The sequence below is a fragment of the Carettochelys insculpta genome, chromosome 6, assembly GCF_033958435.1.
Source record: "Carettochelys insculpta isolate YL-2023 chromosome 6, ASM3395843v1, whole genome shotgun sequence".
NCBI lineage: Eukaryota > Metazoa > Chordata > Testudines > Carettochelyidae > Carettochelys > Carettochelys insculpta.
This window is the reverse complement of record NC_134142.1, coordinates 105633953-105653366: the sequence shown is the minus strand read 5'-3', so window position 1 is coordinate 105653366 and position 19414 is coordinate 105633953. Positions and strand designations below refer to the sequence as shown.

Sequence of the window (19414 nt, the reverse complement as noted above, 5' to 3'; positions counted from 1 at the left end):
GTGTAGTGTTGATTAGCTGTCTGTGATATGTGCTTGCTGATGAGATACTCTTTTATTGCTGGAGAAAATGAGGTAGGTTCAGAAGTTAAAATAGGTAAAGAACAACTTAACAATCATTTAGAAGTGTTAGATGTCTTAAAATCATCAGGACCTGATCAAATGCATCCTAGAATACTAAAGAAGCTGGTAGCTAATGGCTCCCATTTCTCCTCTATTATCTTTGAAAAGTCATGGAAGATGAGAGATTCCAGAAGACTGAAGAAGGGCAAATATAGTGCCACCTATAAAAAGGGAAATGAGGACAGCCCAGGAAATTTAACTTGCAAATAATTAAGGAATCCATTTGCTAACATCTGGAAGATAAAGTGATAAGTAACGCTCAGCATGGATTGTCAAGAACAAATCCTGTTAAACCAGTCTGATAGCTTGCTTTGGTACAATAATGAGTCTTGTGGATAAGGTGGAAGCGATAGATGTGGTATACCTAGACTTTAGTAAAGCATTTGATCCAGTCTCGTGTTCTCTTAGATAAGATAGGGAGGCTACTATAAGGTAGGTGCACAACTGGTTGGACAACCATTCTCAGAATAGTTATATATAGTTCAGAGTCATACTGGAGCGGCATAACGTGGGTTTCTGCATGGATCAGTTTTGGAACTTGTTTTGTTCACTATCTTCGGTGATTTAGATAGTGCCATGGAAAGTACACTTATAAAGTTTTGTGGATGATACCAAATAGTGAGGGGTTGTAAATGCTTTGGAGGATAGTAGTAAAATTCAACATGACCTGGCGAAACTAAAGAAATAATCTGAGACACATAGGATAGACTTTAACAAGGACAAATGCAAAGTACTCCACTTAAGAAAGAACAATCAGTTTCGCGCATGCACACAAAATAGGAAATGACTGTCTAGTAAGGAGTACTGCAGAAAGAGATGTAGGGGTCGTAGTGGACCACAAGACAAATGAGTCAGCAGTATGACTCTTGCTAAAAAGGAAATATGATTCTGGGATGTCTTAACAGGCATATTGTAAGCAAGACATGGGAAGTAATTCTTCTCTACTCTGCACTGATTTGACGATAACTGGAGTAGTGTGTACGGTTCTGTGCCCTGTATTTCAGGAAAGATATGGAGAAATTGATGGAAGTCTAGAGCAGAGCAACAAAAATAATAAAACGTTTCACAAACGTGACTTGTGAGGGATGATTGAAAGACTGAGGTTAGTTAAGTTTGGAAATGAGAAGACTGAGAGGGAACATAACTAGAATAATTTTTCTCCCTCCTCATTGTTACAACCTTTTAGGTTCCTGAAAGTAAACATCTGAGGATAGGACAAGAAGCAATGGGTTTAAATTTGCAGCAAGGGGGGTTTTAGGTTCAATATGAAGGAAAAACTTCATGTTAGTGTTGTTAAGCACTAGGATAAGTTGCCTAGGGAGGTTGTGGAATTTCCATCACTGGTGATTTTAAAGAGCAGGTTAGATGATTGGTCCTGTCATTGATGCAGTGGACTGGATGTCTTGAGGTTCCTTGCAGCTCTAGTAGTTTGGTTCTATGATAATCTCAACTCAAAACTGAGTCCTCTGTGAATTCTTGGGCGGAGAGAGAGCCCTGTATGTATGATGCCATGTATGTTGCAGGCTCTCCAGCAATTCTAAAATATGTTCCTCGCCAAACTTAATTATTTTGCTGTTGTAGGGTTCCACATGACAACTTCTATCACAACAGGTGTTCTTTTAGGACATGTTAGTTTCTGTCAATGTGCTTTTTGAGGGGACTTGTAAATGTTGGTCTTTTTGCTGCTTTACAATGAATAAAGAGTGCCTGAAATGTTCAACAAGAAGCCTTATTTTACCTTAGTGTAAGAAATATCAGTTCTGGTCTTCCTGGACTTGGGAGCCACAGATATGCATATTCTCCACCATTAACTGACGAATGAGGATGTAGAGTTCCTTTCTCCAAAATGTTACCTTTTGAGAAGACCCAGATGTAATAAAAGTTGATAGCAGAGTTGTAAACAGCTGCATTAAACATCATTTCCTCAATTGCCTCAAGAAGGCTTAGTTTTCACACTCTCATGGCTTGTTTTATGTCACTAGTTGCCTTCTGGGCTCTTCTTGTTTGGAAGATTGATTTGTGATTTTTTTTTTTTTTTTTTTTTTTTTTTTTTTTGAAAATCTGTTTTTTAAAAAGAACATTTTGTAAACTGTAGACATGATAAATAACCAAAAATGCAGGCAATTCAATTTTTGTTTTGCTTTGCAGATTGTTATACAGTTGATTAAGGTGCCTAATGCTTTCTAAGTGGAGGGTGTTCCTAACCCATTAACACTGTTTAAATAAGCACCATGTCATTCTGGTTTATGTAACCCCTCCTTTTTTTTTTTTTTTTCCCCAGAAACTCATCTATGATTTTTCTCTTGCAATTTAACAGGTATACATCAGCAGCTGTTGGTAAAAGTTTTCTAGCCTTTACAGACAACAAGTTGTCCATGTTTAGCACCCATATAGGAAAGTGGAAATAAGTATAGTATGGGGAACATGGAAAATTCAGACACAAGTCTAGAGTCCTTGTGGCAATTTGCTGTGGAATAGTGATGCTTTTTAAAATGTGTTCTAATTTATAATTTAGTGTTGGTAAACACTGCCTAATAGTTTAGTTTGTGGGATTGTGAATCAAGCAGCCGTGCTATTGATTTGCTCATCGGTCTTGGGCTCTCTGCCTTCATTTATGTAATGAGACATACCTGCTTATATTGCTTTGATAGGAATTAAATAGATATGTTGCTCGTATGTGGCAGAGCATTTTCTAAATGCATAATTTAATTATGATAAAGTATGATGAAACTCCTCCAAGGGATATGAAATCCTTCACTGCGAGTTTAACATTGCCAATAATGATGCATCTTAAGTATGGGACACTGGTCATCAGTCTGATGTGTCCTTTTTGTCTTGTTAAACTTAACTGGTGGTGAACTGGAGGAGGTTCTTTTGGGGCATGCATCAGGATTGCATTCTATTTTTGGTACTCAGTCCTTCAGTACACTTGTAAGGCAGAGAACTTTCCCATCTTACAGATGGTAAACTGACGCACAAAGAGGCTATATGACTTGTCCAAAAGTCTCTCAGATTTCCCAATTTGAAACCAGTTCTCTTAACTCTTTGGTCACAGCCCCAGCTACTGAACTATGACCTTCACTTCCAGTCAAAACATAGCTCTTCTTTGTAGCACATTGCTGATAATGTAATAATAATTGCAGAGAGTCCAATGAAATTAAGCTCTGAACTGTGTGTATGGTTTTATAACATACAGTTAAATTAGGTACAAATAACTCCAAACTGCATAGGAAAGATTAGTAACTGGTTAGACATCTAGAAAAAAATGATATTTTGAGATGGGTTCAAATGTAAAGCTTTTCCTTTGTTTTGTAATGCAAACTGCTCTTTATGTACTTAGTATACAAGGTATGCCTTAGTGCGTCTTGCTAATGTTGCATCTTTTTTTTTTTTTCTTTTCAGGTCTACTGAATCTGTTTTCCAAGTCAAGGGCCAAAGATTGTTAAGAAGAAGGGATCTTTAAATGTACATGTGCTTTCACGTTATGGCTCAGATATCCGGTAGTAATGGACTTAAACAGCGTTTATCTCCTTCATTGGGACCTGCAAGGTCAAGAGATGTGGACAAAGAAGAGGCATTGCAGATGGAAGCTGAGGCATTAGCTAAAATGCAAAAGGAAAGAGCGTCAATTGGTAATAGGCAAACTTCTGAGTCTTTAAGCAGCACCAGACAAAAAGCACAAACTCATAAACAGGACCATGATCTCATGGTGTTTCCAGAGTCTGTTGTCAAAAAAAGAGTGGAAGATAAACTAAGCACCATTGATATAGATAAAATGACCCATGCTGAATTAGAGAAACTGCTGCTAGATGAAAATTTTGAATCCAGTGAAGTACCTGCATTACCAGCAACTCCTGTTCTGAGCCCATCATTTTCTTCACCATTTTATATTAGACCCACTGGTCAAAGAGGACTGTGGACACCTGGGCTACCTGGGCCTATTACTTGCACTTCACCTCTTTATGCATCAGCTTCTTATAATAAAGAAGCTGGTGTATTTCAGAATGGCTTCCACCTATGTATGACCACCTATCAATCTACAGAACCTGTTTATCTAAGTCTTCCTGGGCAGTCCCAATACATTTCATACCCATTGGCAACTCCTACACACTTCAGTCCACGAGGAAGCCTGCCTATGTATCCTCCAACACTCACCCCAGAAATGGCAAAAGTATTTGACAAAATAGCCAGCACCTCAGAATTCTTGAAAAATGGGAAATCTAGCACTGACTTGGAGATGTCTGGTTTTAAGTCCATAGTACCTAACCTATCAACCTCAGAAAACTCCAGTGATATTAGTAAATTTGATTGGCTGGACTTGGATCCCCTAAGTAAACCAAAAGTGGATAATGTGGAGATTTTGTATAATACAGAGGATGATGCAAAGGTGACCTTGAGTACAGTTGCAGAAGATCCATGGGAAGCTGTGCTACTAGAAGAAAAATTGCTAGTAACATGTCATTGTGAAAGAAATGTGAATGGAAAAGCCACTTCTGGGGCAACAGTTACAAGAAGCCAGTCTTTAAACATTCGAACAACTCAGCTTGCAAAGTTACAGGGCCAAACACCACAGGTATAATTCATTAGCAGCGTTTTAAATTGCTTGGTTAAACTTTCTAATATGGGCTATATCTTTCAAGATACGTAAATGTGAATTTGCACCTTTGTTGTCCTTAGTATATACCATAAATCAAAACTACTGGTAGGAATAAATCAAGTAAGCCAGTGGTCACTGGACTGTTGAGTAATTTTGCTGAATTTTGGAATAGTCAGTGTTGCTTTTTTAGTGCAATCTGAACTCAGTCTTTAAGTAGCTGTGTTTCAAGACATCTTTCTATTTCACTGAAGTTGTAGAATGCATTTGCTGTTCTGTGACCCCCTTCAATGAGAGGAAGAGTGATTTTTTTTTTTTTTTTTTTTGGATGTTTAAAAGAAAGTTTGTCTGTATGGCAACTTCTGCTATAGTACTTGGATTTTTAATATTTCACACATGAAGATTAAATTAACATGAGGGTCATCTAGTACATAAATACTAACCTTTACTAACTCCATGATTCAACAATATACATACCCAAACTGATGCCTGTGCTCCTGGAGCTCAAGCACCTCGCTGAAAACTATATGCAGATAGGCATATCATGTCCTTCACATTCAGAATGTGAAAATATTTGATAGCTCTAATGAGTGGCTCCAGTTTTGTTAAACTTCAGTTGACAAGTTTTTGCAATACTGAACTTTTACCAATGGATTCCAGTCTCTTCTAAATCACTACAGAGGACAGGCTTACCCTAAAGGGGCTATATCAATGTAGCTGCGCTGCTGTAGTACGTCTAGTGAAGATGGTCTGTGGTCATGTCTCTGATATAAGTTGCATCAGCTTAAGCAGTTATTTAAACTTGTCCTCAAACAGCTGAATTGGAACATATGATTATTGTAGACCAAACCTTGCACCTCCACGTGGCCATTTGCATGGGATTGCTGTAGTTCTGTTGTATAAATAGATCTCTTTCATGCCAGGGAGTAGTGGTCTGAGGAGTATCAGAGGGGTAGCCGTGTTAGTCTGGATCTGTAACAACAACGAAGGGTCCTGTGGCACCTTATAGACTAACAGAAAAGTTTTGAGCATGAGCTTTCGTGAGCACAGACTCACTTCATCAGATGCTGGTCTGAGGAGACACTCAGGAATTGGGCTGCACCCTATGAGAGGTTGGTTGTGGCATGTGGCCCTATAAATACATTGAACCTTTCCTTAAATCTGTGTGAAGAATGAACCCATAAGCAATGTCACTTCAGTTCTTGGGGTCATAATAACAGCAAGGCTGCTGTTCTATCCTACCAGGATTAGAGTGAAAGAGTAGGGATTCCATCCTTTGTATAAAACCTTCTTACTAGGGTTTTTCTCTCAAACATGTTGAAGGTTTAAGTGATCCAGAGCAACTTAGCTGCTAATATTTGCCACTGACATGACTTTCAGAATTACTGAGCATTGACAAATTCCTTTTGAAATTAGAGCTACAGGTGGTCAAAACTTCTGACAATATCATAAAAAGGCAAATAGGCTGTCTACTCTGGCAGTTATGTTAGTGAAATTGTGCTTTCCATACATCCAAAATCAGCACGCCAGTTGATATTGCACAATGGAAACAAATGATTACAGACAAATAATATTGAGGAATATTCAAGTGGATATACTTGCCGAGAGGAAACATTGTGTGTTTGATGTTTAAAGTAGCAAAAAAATTTTTCCCCAGGGAAACTTGTTTGATGCAGTAGACCCTTGAGTTATGTGGGGGTTGCATTCCTGCAACCACCATGTATCTCCAAGTTTCACGCAAGTAATTGGGGTGAAGTTGTTCTGCTTTCAGGAGCTGGAAAGCTGGTCAGTTTCTGGGCTTCCAGAGTGGCAGGGAGCTGAGAGCCAGGGGGCAGCTTGGTTCCCATCTCTTTGCTGCTTGGGGGCCCCCCCAACTGGTCAGTTTCCTAGGTCCCGCCAGCAACCCCTCTGCTTTCTGATTGGAAGATTTGTTGGATACCTTAAATCAGTTGCCACAGAAATGTTACCTTTGAAATTACATTCCTTGGGTAATGTAAACTATAGAATTGCAAGCATCTTAAAGGTATACAGGTTTTGTTGTAACTGAATAGGAATATGTATCCATGTGTAACATTCTAAATCTTCTGTGGGAATTAAAATTAATGTGGAGAAAAAAAAATCTGTTCACAAGCCATTTACTATTTTCCAGTGTTGCTGCTAGCACTTTAATCAGTGACGTGGCACAATGTGTTATGAATGCTGAAGTGAGGTAATTTATACTTTGATTCATGCAGATCTGGTTCTTCCAGCAATTGGCAGCACGTTTGTCAGGTGTACATGCTTAACTTAGTTTAGCTCTAGAAGAAACAAATTAGCTTGATTTGAACTTTGAAGTGTCTCTGTGAAAGTACGCAATCAAAAAAGATCATGTAAAGGCATTATGAAAATCGGTGGTGTTTCCATCTGAGGACAATACAGAATTAGAAAAGGGATTAGAGAACAGTTAGAATGATTAGGAAGACACATGACTTTGAGACCAAGAAATTGAGAAAGGTGAGGTTGTTTACTTGTAGAAGGGACGTGGTGCAGATATACAAAATGGTGCTTTTGTTGTCCTTGCTTTGTCACAAATATAAACCAAAGGTGGCAAATTCAAAACTGTGTTTTTTCTGACATTGTATACTAGACAGTGGGACCTGACCAGAGGATGCTGAGACCAAGATCTTCCCAAAATTTAGAAGGAATCAAATGTTTATAGGGACAAGAATGACTGAAGTTGTTAATCTTGAAACAAAAATATGGAAATGATAGAGAATCTCATTCTTCAAGCCTTAAAACTAATTTATTAGGAATTGTGATGAGACCTTTCTTGTAGGCAGGTTATCTCCCATCTGCTCAGTGTTGGGAGTCTTGTGTGTGAAACAGTAAGTGGTGGCCACTGTCAAACAAGGTACAGGATTGGATGGAACAAAAGGCTAATTTTGTTTGGCAGTTATACCTTTTAATGTTGCCAGATTTGCTTTCCTGAATTACTATACTGGTGAATAGCCTTTCACCATAGAATTCATTATGCTTGTCAAAATAGGCATTAAAATTTCTAAAGACTTTTGCAGGAAAATTCTCTGCCATAATTCCATCTGCAAAGTCGTGTTTGTGAAAATTATGACCACAGAAATGGAATTTTAGAGGATTTGACTGCTTTGAGAATTGCGCTTTGGTATTGCAGTTACTTGAACAATGCACACTATCCACACAACACCCATACAGGACAAAGGTGTGGATAGTCTTTTGCAACTACAAAATACTTGTTATAAAGTAAATGCATTTCTAAATTTGCTCCATAAAATCTTTTCCAAGACTTTCTTCTAACTATGCTCTTTCTAGAGCATGGGTCTCAAATTCAATTTGCCTTGGGGTCAGAGCCATCCTCAAATCCTCCTAGCTGTCCAATGTCACTGAAGATGGTGTGTGGTGTGGTTTTTTTTCATATTTTTAGGGGAAAAAAAGGCGAAAAAAAAAGCATACCATTTTGTACAATACCTCACTTCCCAGGGAGTTTTTAGAGTTTGCCACACTGCGATTTCAAGAAGCCTTTCTTTTTTTGGGGGTGGGAGGTTCTGATTCATATTTTGTACTCCTAGGGTTGGCAATACAGAATGAGCTCTTGAACACACAGGGAGACACCATCATATTGCACAGACAGGGATCAGGAACGTACAAGAGACATGAAAACTGATTTTTTCACCCTGACACCACCATGTCCTTGCACTGGGGTGGACCACCCCCCACCCCCTGGTAACACCTACACCCTCTCACCACTGGGACACACCTCCCCCCCACTAACACCCACATCCTTGTTCTGGATTCCCCCCCCCCCCGCACCCCGTAACCAAAAGTGAAACCCACAAGCCCTGCCCTGCGTGCTGCGGAAACGTGTCAGCTCAGACCAGTCCCGAGCCAGCACAATTCACTTTGCATCAAAGGCAGCCAGCACTACTTGGCAAGACTGAGTAGCACCCACTGCAGCTGGGATTATGTGGGCACTGGGGGCCTTGGTACTGCTGGGAGCCATGTGTGCAGCAGTTCCCACATGGAGCCCACCTCTCCCCTCAAACAGCAGCTGCACTGGCCTGATAGAACAACTTTTTCAAAACATTTTGTGGACCAGGTTAGGGAAAAGCTTAGGATGTAGAGGGCCCACAGGCCAGGAGTATGAGATCCCATTCTAGAGAGAAATATTGATAAAGCAGTATCCATAAATTAATTTAATTTTCTCTTGGTAAAATTTCTGTCAGTGAATGTTTCCTGCTGTTCTGGTTGGCTGTCATGTTTTGGAAGTCTTTCCCCTGACTATGGTTCCCTCTATTTTTGTAAGAGATTAGAGGTTAGAAAAGCTGCCTGGGGAGTAGAATCTGAGTATAACTTTGTCTTGTGTGTAATTCCAAGATATGAGATCTGAGGTTATTCTCCCTGTAGTTTGTGTTCAGAGTGGCAAATTGTGTGTGTGTGTGTGTGTGTGTGTGCGCGCGCGCATGTGCACGTGTTAACTTCTGTAGCCAACCTTTTAACAATGACAGACGTTTCAGATGTCTTCTCCCAGAAACATCAGATGTTTCATGGCTTTTAGCCATGCTTTTGTGATTTGTGACAAATAAGTTGAACTTGTAAATTGGATAAATATTTCAAAGTAAATACTCTGAAGAAAACTTGTGGTACTAAAGGAAGTCTAACTCCCTTTCTGTGGGGGGCGTTTCTTCAGCCATTACTGAATCTGTACACTCTCAGGGCGTTACCAATGTTGTTCAGGAGGAGCTACCATGTTTTGAATAATACATAAAATGAATGTTGGTTCAGTGATCCCATGGAGCATTTTTCCATAGAACAGACTGTTAACCCTAGTCAAAGTTCATCTTTTCACTACAGTATGCCTCCTTAAACATTCTTCTGAAGTTCTTTTGGTTTAAGTTATTGTTTTCTGTCTTACCCAATTTTTTTTTGGGCTGTAGGGTGACTTTGAGGAGGCCTTTCAAAGGTCCTGGTCATATTAGACTTGTGGGGTAGGGTGGGGAATACCTCAGTGGTTTGAGCATTGGTCTGCTAAACCTTGGGTTAGGAGTTCAGTTGGGGCCATTTAAGTTTCTGGGGCAAATGAGGCGGGGTGGGGAAATCTGTCAGGGATGGTGATAAGTTCTGCTGTGAGTTCAGGGGACTGGACTCAATGACCTCTCAAGGTCCCTTCCAGTTCCGAGATATATCTCCATATTTTACCGAAGCTGCCGTGTTGCATCACAGGAGTACCTGTACAGGTTACACCTCTCTAGTCAGTCACAGTCTTGTCTGGCAACATCCATAGTGAGCCAGATGTCTGCTTACCATGGGTGTGGGCAAGTTTTCTGTGGTTCCATAAAGTTTTACAACCATCAGTCCTAGCTCTGTGTTCTGTGTATAAGCTCTAATTTACCCATAAATGTCTGAGTCCAGTAAGCAGTGGTAGTATTGGGAATGTGGTACGCAGTATTGATGTCCCTTGATTCAGCAAATTCTTCTGTTCAGCACCAGCCATGTCTTGTGGGTGCCAGATTTGAGAGATTTAACCTGTATTTCATTATTGGTAAAAACCCTCTTCTGCAAATTTTGAATTGAAAGCTGGTGTATAAATAAGAATACTCTTTTTCAGAACTTTGATTCTGGTTAAATGTACGCGGTAGTGTTTCTAATAGAACGTTTCCTGCTGTTCTTGGTGGATTAAGTGTGATGAAACACTTAACTTCTAAAGCTATTTTGTGATAGCCTTGACTTGATTTTTACTGTTTCCTGACTTGCAGTTTACATGGTATGAATTGAACTTTTATCAAGGGTTGGTCTTCCTCTTAGCATGCTAACTTCCTGTTCCATTGTGTGTGGTTCAGTATTGTCATAATAAACTGTACTGGATTATTGAGTAAATTATAAATTTGAGTTACTCAGAGGTATCATGTTGTGGTTTAGTTCATTTAAAAATGTTAAGTTTGTTGAAAGTGTTATAATCTGTACTTGCCCCCACGTCCACATTAGTTTTCATGGTTTTACAGTTTTTATTCCATTTTCCTCAGTTTTGCACAAGAGGGTTAGGAAAATCCCAAACAGTGAACCTAATTATAATACACTTAAATGTCTAAAGATCCCAGCCTTTTCAAGATGGTGACCCATTTTGACAATTCAGTAAGACTTTGTGACCCAATTGAAAACTGGGGGCGGGAGGGGGAGTTTGGGGGATGCTCTGCCCTGGTGGAAAAACTTGTTTGCTCCCTTTACCCACCTCAAATGGGTGCTGCTGCTGCTCTCCGATTCTCCTTCACCAAGCTGCCACTGTCTCTGTGCAGCTCCCTCTGCTCCCCCAGCCGCCCTCCTCCTTTCCCCCATCTGCAGCGTGGGCAGTTCCCTGCCCTGTGGCACTGAAATGGGACTCAGTTTAATTGGTTTACCAGCTTGTCCTCCTGTTGGGTGTTAAACCAATTGAATTGAGTTCCATTTCGCTGTGGCAGGACGGGCTGGGAGCCGGAGGAGTCAGTGGTGGGAGCTACAAATGGCTCTTTAAAGAGCCACGTGCGGCTCGCAGCTGCCCAGCCGGTGACCCTTGGAAAATCTAATGGCGACCCATGTTTGGGTCCTGACCCATGGGTTGGGAATCCCTGGAAAGTAAATTGCCTGGTTTTTTTTTGTTTTTTTTTTTTGTTGAATTTAGTTTAGCTGAAAGGATACAGATTAATTTTATCACTAGTAACTACATCTGCTTAAAACAATTTCTGCAGAAATGTGTGTCACTTTTTAAGGCAAACAAAATTGTAATGTTTCTAAATTCAGTTTACAAAATAAACTGTTCATAAAACAAACTATGGGCTTGCCTACATGGCACAACAGCATGATTTAGAGGTGTGAGTGTACTTGTGTGTGTGTGTGTGTGTGGACACTGAACTAAAAGTTCCTAGGGCATATTAACATAGCACCACTTCAGATAGGTCAGAGTGCATAACATGTTAAGAAATTATACAATTCTAATGTACATTGTTTCCACAAGTAAACAAGCACTTTGTACAGTTTTGAGCACTGTAAACTTTTTGGGCTGGACCAGACAAGTTTGGATCACCGTGTTTCTAGTCTGCATATGTGTTGTACGCTTCAGTATTCTAAATGATAAAAAATATTTCATGTAGAGTTGAACAAATTCTTTGTAAAGTAAACCAGCATATTGCATCTGCTGAAGCATAGATGCTTACAGGAAGTTTGTAAATACACTGATAACACTAACCCAATACATCAGTTAAACAGGGTTATCCTGTTTATTAGTAGTAATTAAAATGCACAGTTGAAGTGCAAATACCAATTGTGCGTGTTGCTTCATAGTGGTGTGTTTTTTTTTTTCTGCTGAGTAGAACATTCTTGTGCTATGGCATGGCTATGTGACAAAACTGTGCTTTAAATTTGAAGCAAAAGTGATTATAATTTTGAGCCAATTTTAATGGTGGCAGAAGGCTCTAAAGTTCAAGTAATCACAATAAAATGGTGATGTCAACAAGCCATATTTATATATAAAATAGTTTTGTGTTAAAATGGCGTTATCTGGCTTAACAATTGTACACTCTTGCTGAAATAAACTTGAAATTTTTGGACATCCAGTTAAGTTGCACAAATATTTTGACAACTGCTATTAGTTACTACATGAATACAAAATAGGCATTTCTGAAATAAACTGATATTTTCTTCAGAATGAACTACCAAAGAAGACACTTGTAGCTCACATTGCACCAAGTTAAGGTAGCAGTCATAAAATTGGAACTAGATATGATTGAACATTCCCACTGTGAATTAAATAGTAATGTTTCAGCTCTTTCAAGACTAACTGTAGACAGTTTCTTCCCATTCTGATGCCTGAAAGTGTTGTGAAAGGAGATGATGAGGGTAAACAGTCCTCTGTATCCCCATACATAGTATTTTACCTATTTACTTTTGAGGGTCTTACTAGAACAATACTTAAATTCCCAGTGACTTGTTTTTACAGCACATCTTTCAACATTTCTATCATTGATCAAGAACTGGTGTCAATAACTTAGACATTCACCTCACCACAGCTGCAATGGCGGTGCCATGCTTGTTAGCCTGAGAACTGAACATGTTTCAAGAAGGTTCAGAGGCCTAAATTAGTGCCTTGGGGGCAGATTTTTTTTTTTTTATTTTCCTGTTCCATTAGTGCTGCCTAACCTGTGCAAAGGAAACGTATGTTGCCCAAAAATTCTCATCAGGAAGTCCCAGTGACTGTAGGGCCAACATAACTTTTTGTATCAAGGCTATCTCAGGCAAGGGAGAGAAGTAGTTAGAGCATAATTCTTCAGCTGGGGACAGCCATAGAACATCCTTTTTAGGAGACTGTTTTCAATTTGGTTCAAATTTATACCATCCCCCCAAATTGCTAGACCAGAAGGCCGGGAATCTTTAACTGGTGGATTCTAAGGTTCTTTATTTTCCAGTATGTTTTTCTTTTTCATTCCTTCCCCTAAGCCTCTGTGTGGGAAGAAAGCCATCCTTTTCTTCAGGGTATTTTCAGGCTCAGGTATAATAACTTAAGTTTTTATCTTGCACTTCCTGGGGCAGAATCACGGGAGCAGGGAATGGAGCAGTGAGAACAGCTGCTGCTATTTCCCCCCCCCCAAAATGTAATGTGCTCAGTGTGAGATTCTTAAATTGGGAAGAGATGGCAGTTGCTCAGTCTGTTTCTGGCTTGCATTTAGGCTGCAATGGTGCTTTCGTCCTCCTTTGTTGTTAGTCATGGGGTTGATTTAAACAGTTCAGTTTAAAAATTGTTGGATGTAAATCCAGAATTTTCCAAATATTATCACTTTCAAAGTTTGGAGTCTCAGGTGTTATACAGCTAGAATACTGCTGTGGGTTCAGGGGTTGCATTATTGCTCGTATGGAATGCTGTAAGTAACTGATTTTTGAGAAGTGTAATTCTTGTTAAATCCATTTTGACTCTCTGACTGGCCATGTGAAAGATGTACAGTAGCATAAGTTAGAGAATACACCTAGTGTCTGGTCTTGGCATTTTTTTCCCCCAGTAATATTGGCTAGAAAGTACAAGATGGACAATTGGGGGTGTAGGCCTTATGGCTTAAGGGTGAAAACATTATCTAATATCTGCTATGTTTACCTGAGAACTTGGTGCTATATTGATGAGAGAGCTGTCATGTATCTTGAATATAAGCAGCTATCTCAGACAAATTTCACGCTTCAGTGAGTGTTCCCTTTCCAATTAGGTGGTGATGCAGAATCAATTCTGATAATTGAAACTTAAAACCAAATGACTTAGTACGTGCATGCTAATATCTGTACATTCACATTTAATGTACAGATTGAACCTCTCTAATCTGGAACTCTTGTCCAGCAAACTCCATAATTCATCATGATTTTAGTTTGTTGCATGACCACATATGGATGTCACCAAGTTTCCTGTGGTCTCAAAGTTTTATAGCCACTTGTCCTGGCTCTGTGTTCTGTGCTGTTGTTTTTGCTCTAATTTACCCCAAATGTCTTCTAAGAGCCCAGTAAGCAGTAGAAGTGTTAGTAATGTGCTAGAAAATATTGACCTTCCATCATCTGGTGCTGATCAGGTCCCAAAGGTGCCAGAATAGAGAGGTTCAACTTGTAACTGAAATATAGCTGGCAAACACTACATTGCTTTTGAGATCTGACTAGCAATCTGAAGGCTTTTAGGAGCATGTTTTCAACATGGTTAAAGTTATTTTTATTCTTTAATTGTAGCAAGACAATGGGACCACTAGCCTGACAACAGAAAATGCACTTGTTCATGGTACTGAAGAGCAGAATCAAGAACTGGCAGCCTTTTGTCAAGCCATTACAAAGTAAGTTACTGATTGGAAATTTACTCTTAGATAATTAAATGGTGTAGTGTTCAGGTTGGAAAGAAATAATAAAATCAGATATTGGAAACTTCACTGTAAAGTCCATAGGACTGACTAGTCCTGCACAATTTGATTCATTGAGCAGATTTCAGTGTTTCTCTTCCTGACAAGAGTCTGTCCCCATCCCCCTTTGCTTTCTTTCAGTAACATATATCTTACTGTTGTTTTCTACTAGACAGTAAAAGTAGGATTTTAAGACACCTTTTGCATGCCTTTCTTTTTTTAGTCTACTGATATGACTGGTTGCATTTGGTTCCTGCAGCTTCCTGTTCCATAAGCACATTTTTGTTTCCTCCTTTCTCTCTTCCTTTTCTATTCTTTGTTTTCATGTTATTCAATCTCATCTCAAATTTCTTCCTTTTTCTCACCTTCTGTTTGCTTCAGAACTATATACAGGATGCTGTATTTTTGTAGGGATGTGTTTGTCTATGAAAAGATGCATACAATTAGCAAACTAGTATTACTTTGTTCTGTCTTGTCACTCCAATTCAAAAGTGGTAAAGCAGACATAAAGGGCAAGATAAAATTGACTAGAGGCATGGAATACTACTCTTCAGATCAGGACCTGTTTTCTTTTGAGTTTGGAAGTCCCTACCTGTTACACTAACATTGTAAAGTTTTTCTGTATCTGTAAATACACCAAAACAGTGGTTCCCATCCTTTCCATTAGTACAGCCCACCAATCACTCCCTCATACCATTCAGACCCCCATCAAAGCCAGTTCTAGCAGCTACGTACACTTCATTAAATTAAAAAAGGAAACCACAACATAGATTTTTAAGACAAAAGTTAACATTATTGGAAGATATTTAATTTAAAAATAATTGGTTGTAACTTTTCAGTTTATTTAAAACCTATTTTCTGTGATCATTTGTTTCTTTTTTCACAGACACCTTGCAATAACTGGGGGTCTGCCAATCCCAGGTTAGGAACCACTGCACTAAAAGATTAGGAATACTTAGTTTAAAGGAAATAAAGGTATAAAAGGTACCAAATAGTGAATGAGCAGTTTGGTTAATTAGTCTCCCTTTCAGAATATAGAATGGAGATACCTTTGTTTCATTGGGTGTAACATTAAAACTGAGAAGATACTTTTAGAGACTTGCAATCTGTGGAACTTGCTTCTCTGGGATACTGAGGCAAAACTGAGTTTTGGGTAGAAATACAAACACTTCAGAATTAGCTACAATTAAAATTTTATATGTAGCTTAATAACCACTTCAGAATTTACACTACTAAGAGTGCTCCTATATGCTGCAACAGAAGGGATTTCCTTTTTTCCCCTTCTGAAGCACCTGTTAATCACTATAAGGAGGTAGGATACTTAAACTGGTGTATGATGATCCGTCTAATTAAGCCCTCTATTCCTAATGTCCTATAACATTGCTGTAGTGTCAGCAAAAAGTTAGTGACTTGAAATATTGTAACTAATTGTAATAGTATTTTCTGGTGACTGCTTTTTACTGAAGGTGAATAGTTCAATTTTGACCAGTTTCTAATGAGGTGAAAATTACATACAAATTGAACCTCTCTAATCTGGAACTCCCTCATCCAGCAAACTCTGTAGTCCGGCATGATTTTAGTTAGCCTGATGACCAATTGACAGTGGTGTGGCCAAGTTTCCTGTGGTCCCATAAAGCTTGTTGACAGCTACTAGTCCTGGCTCTCAGTGTTCTGTGCTGTTGTTTAGCTGTATTTTACTTCTAAATGTCTTCTAAGAGCCCAGTAAGCAATGGAAGCATTGGTAATGTGCTAAAAAATATTGACCCCTTGTCATCTGGCAAGTGTTCTCATTTGGCGCTGGTCAGGTCCCAACAGTGTTGGATGAGAGAGGTTCAACCTGTACATTTGTCTCATTAGCTATTTGGTTTACAAGACTTAAACAAAAAAGCATTTTCAGCTGCTTGTTGAACTTTGGCACTGCTGTGGGGCAACTGCATTTCTGTGTGTAACAGAAGAGGGACTTACGCATAGACTACTTAATAAACTAAAGCCCTCTTTGTTTGTAGATTGAGGACCAAGTTTCCCTATAACAATCAGCACACAAATCCAGGCTTTGTGCTCAGTCCAGTCATGCTGCAAAGAAACATAAGTGGGGAGAATGCCAGTATCAAGGTTTCTATAGAAATTGAAGGATTCCAACAGCCAGTGATATTTACATGTGATGGTAAGTGTTTTCATTTTGTGGTTCATGATTCACTTTTATAGTTTGACTCATTTAAAAATTAATAATCCTTCCTTTGGTTTAGGGATAAACTCCCCTTTAGTTAAAGGATAAACATTAAGTTTAACTAGTTAACTGAATAAATGGGAAGTGGGGGGACCAGGAGGGCTGGAGCAATTTCCCCCTGCCCCACTGCAGATGGGCTGCTTGGACTGGGTTGGAATGTGCCTGCCCCCCGCATGCCCCGGCTCTGTTGAGGACGTGGGCTGTTCCACTTCCATCAGTTGACTGTACCAGTCTGTATCATCCCTTAGAGGTGAGGCTGACCAGTTAACCATTAACATATCTATTTGGAATTCTAAAGTACTTCTTGACTGACTAATTTTAAATGTTTAGGTGGCACACTCATTCTAGACACTTACATTTCTGGTACTTAATGCCTTTTCATTTGAAAGTTTCCTCTTGGACTACATGTATATGTAAATTGTTTTTGGACCTTTCACAGCCTAGTTGTGAATTAAATCTTGTTTTAATTTTTTTAATGTACTGGAAACAACTGAAATGAAGCTATTCAAAAGCATGAAACAGCTTTGACTGATGAGCTACAACTTCAGATAGACATCCTTCCATTTTTTTTATTCTGCTGAAACTTCAAAAGTTATTTTTGCTATCATAAGGGCTAGAGCTGTAGTAGGCAACCTGTGCCCGTGGCTTCATGCAGGTCGTCTGGGTTCTTTGTGTGACCTGGGAGACTTTTTGCAGTATACAGGGTTACGAGATTCTGCTGGTTTCTGTTTGTTTCCTACCAGTATCTAAAGTGACACACATGTAAAGCAAGGAAACTTGAAGTGAGGTTCATTCTGATGAAATACAGTATTGGCTGTGAGCCATGTGCTCCCTCTGCATCCAGTCAAAGCACTGCTGACGGAACCGCAGCACACCCTGCAAATTCTAGGTACTCAAGTGCAGTTAGCAAAACTACCCTATCGCAAAAGACTGTCTTGGTTACGATAATCTCGCAACCTAGTGAGATGGAGGGCCACTCTTGCGGCCCATTCATTAGCTTAGGTTGCCTTTTGCTGGCTTTGGGACTTTGATTTAAATGAAGTGCCCAGGTTCTGGAGCACATTAAAGCAGTTTCCAAAAAAGTATAGATGATTCAGCTAGCCAGTTGCAAAACAGCAGAATTCAATCATAAATACTGCTCTTGGAATTAAGTTTTAATCTGTCATGAAGAACATGGCAGAGGTTATATCCTTTTCAGGGACAAGACTGCACAGTACAGAAAAATCTCAATTTAACAGACAAATGGGGTGAGAGGTGTCCGTTAAAGCCAAAAGCCTGTTAGTTTACTGCCCACCCACCCGCCACTGCCATGCGCTTCTCCCACCAGGGGTGTAGTGCCTATGAGAGTGCCATCTACCCAAGTATGTGTCCTGCCCCTGGTGGGAGGAGTGTGTGGTACCTCTGGTGGTGGGTCCAGGCCACTGTGGAGGGTTCAGCTGCAGCAGACCTGGTAAGTCCCTTACTTTGGGGGCAGGGGGGTGACAGAGGACAGGCTTTAGGGTTTTACGGACCCCGATTTAAGTGGGCTTCAGGAACAATGGGGGCTGGTGGATGTCCATTTTTCCCAAAATCCACTAAATCATGGTCTGTAAAATCGAGGGTTTACTGTATAGTAAAACTCAGCTGTAAATGTGAATACTGTTAACTTTCATCAATCCTTGGAAAGGAAGTTAAGTGACAACTGCTTTTCCCTGTCCTACCCTGAACAGGAGATGATGAATTGCATGTGGGAGAAAGGGAATCTTTGATCCCTGTGCAGCTAAAAATCTTTTTGCTCTGAGGCCTAGTTATCTGCTAAGAAAAGGGTGTCATGCCACTCCTCTGACAAATTTAAAAGTGTAGATTCCTAAATGGCTCGTTGGCCACATTTTGGCCCATCACATGGGTCGTCTTTAAGCTGATTGTGAGGCCAAATTCCATACATGCATCCGCAAAGCGAGTTATGAGTAACTGCAGTTCCTGCGGAGCGTGAGCAGCAATAGCTGCATCGTCAGCAAAAGGGAACTCCCTTAGATGCTTCGTAAGCACCCTGGTCTTCGCTCTTTGCCTCAACAGTTTGAAGAGGTTGCTGTCCGTTCTTGTGTGGAGAGAGATGCCCTCTGTAGCAGTTCCGATGGCATATTTGAGCAAAACTGCAAAGAAGATGCCAAACAGTGTTGGAGCCAGCACACGCCCCATTTCACTCTGCTGAGAATCTCAAAGGGTTCAGATGTGGATCCGTCGTATACGACGGTCCCCTTCATGGAAGGCCCTAATAATACTGAGCAGAGTTGGGGGACAGCCGATCTTAGCCAGAGTTGCGAACAGACCTTTTCTGCTTACGAGGTCAAATGCCTTGGTCAGGTCGATGAAGGCAATATACAGAGGTTTGTTCTGCTCCCTGCACTTTTCTTGTAGTGGCCTAACAGAGAAAACCATGTCTATGGTGGACCGTTCAGCTCTGAACCCACACTGAGACTCAGGGTAGACTCTCTCCACAAGAACATTGAGCCTCTTCAGAACAACACATGCAAATAGCTTCCCCATGGTGCTGAGAAGGGAGATGCTGCGATAGTTGTTACAATTGCTTTTGTC

At 40.0% G+C, this 19414-nt stretch overlaps 1 protein-coding gene across 2 annotated transcripts in view; it reads left to right on the top strand.

Moving 5' to 3' along the window:
* PIK3C2A (phosphatidylinositol-4-phosphate 3-kinase catalytic subunit type 2 alpha) overlaps window positions 1–19414 on the top strand; it is a 104450-nt gene that overhangs the window by 13527 nt on the left and 71509 nt on the right. For both annotated transcript variants that reach the window (XM_074997736.1, XM_074997737.1), the window contains exons 2-4: window positions 3523–4693; window positions 14450–14550; window positions 16620–16777. In XM_074997736.1, the coding sequence (XP_074853837.1) occupies window positions 3584–4693; window positions 14450–14550; window positions 16620–16777 (1369 nt within the window). In that variant the 5' untranslated portion in view covers window positions 3523–3583. The remainder of the gene's footprint in view (window positions 1–3522; window positions 4694–14449; window positions 14551–16619; window positions 16778–19414) is intronic.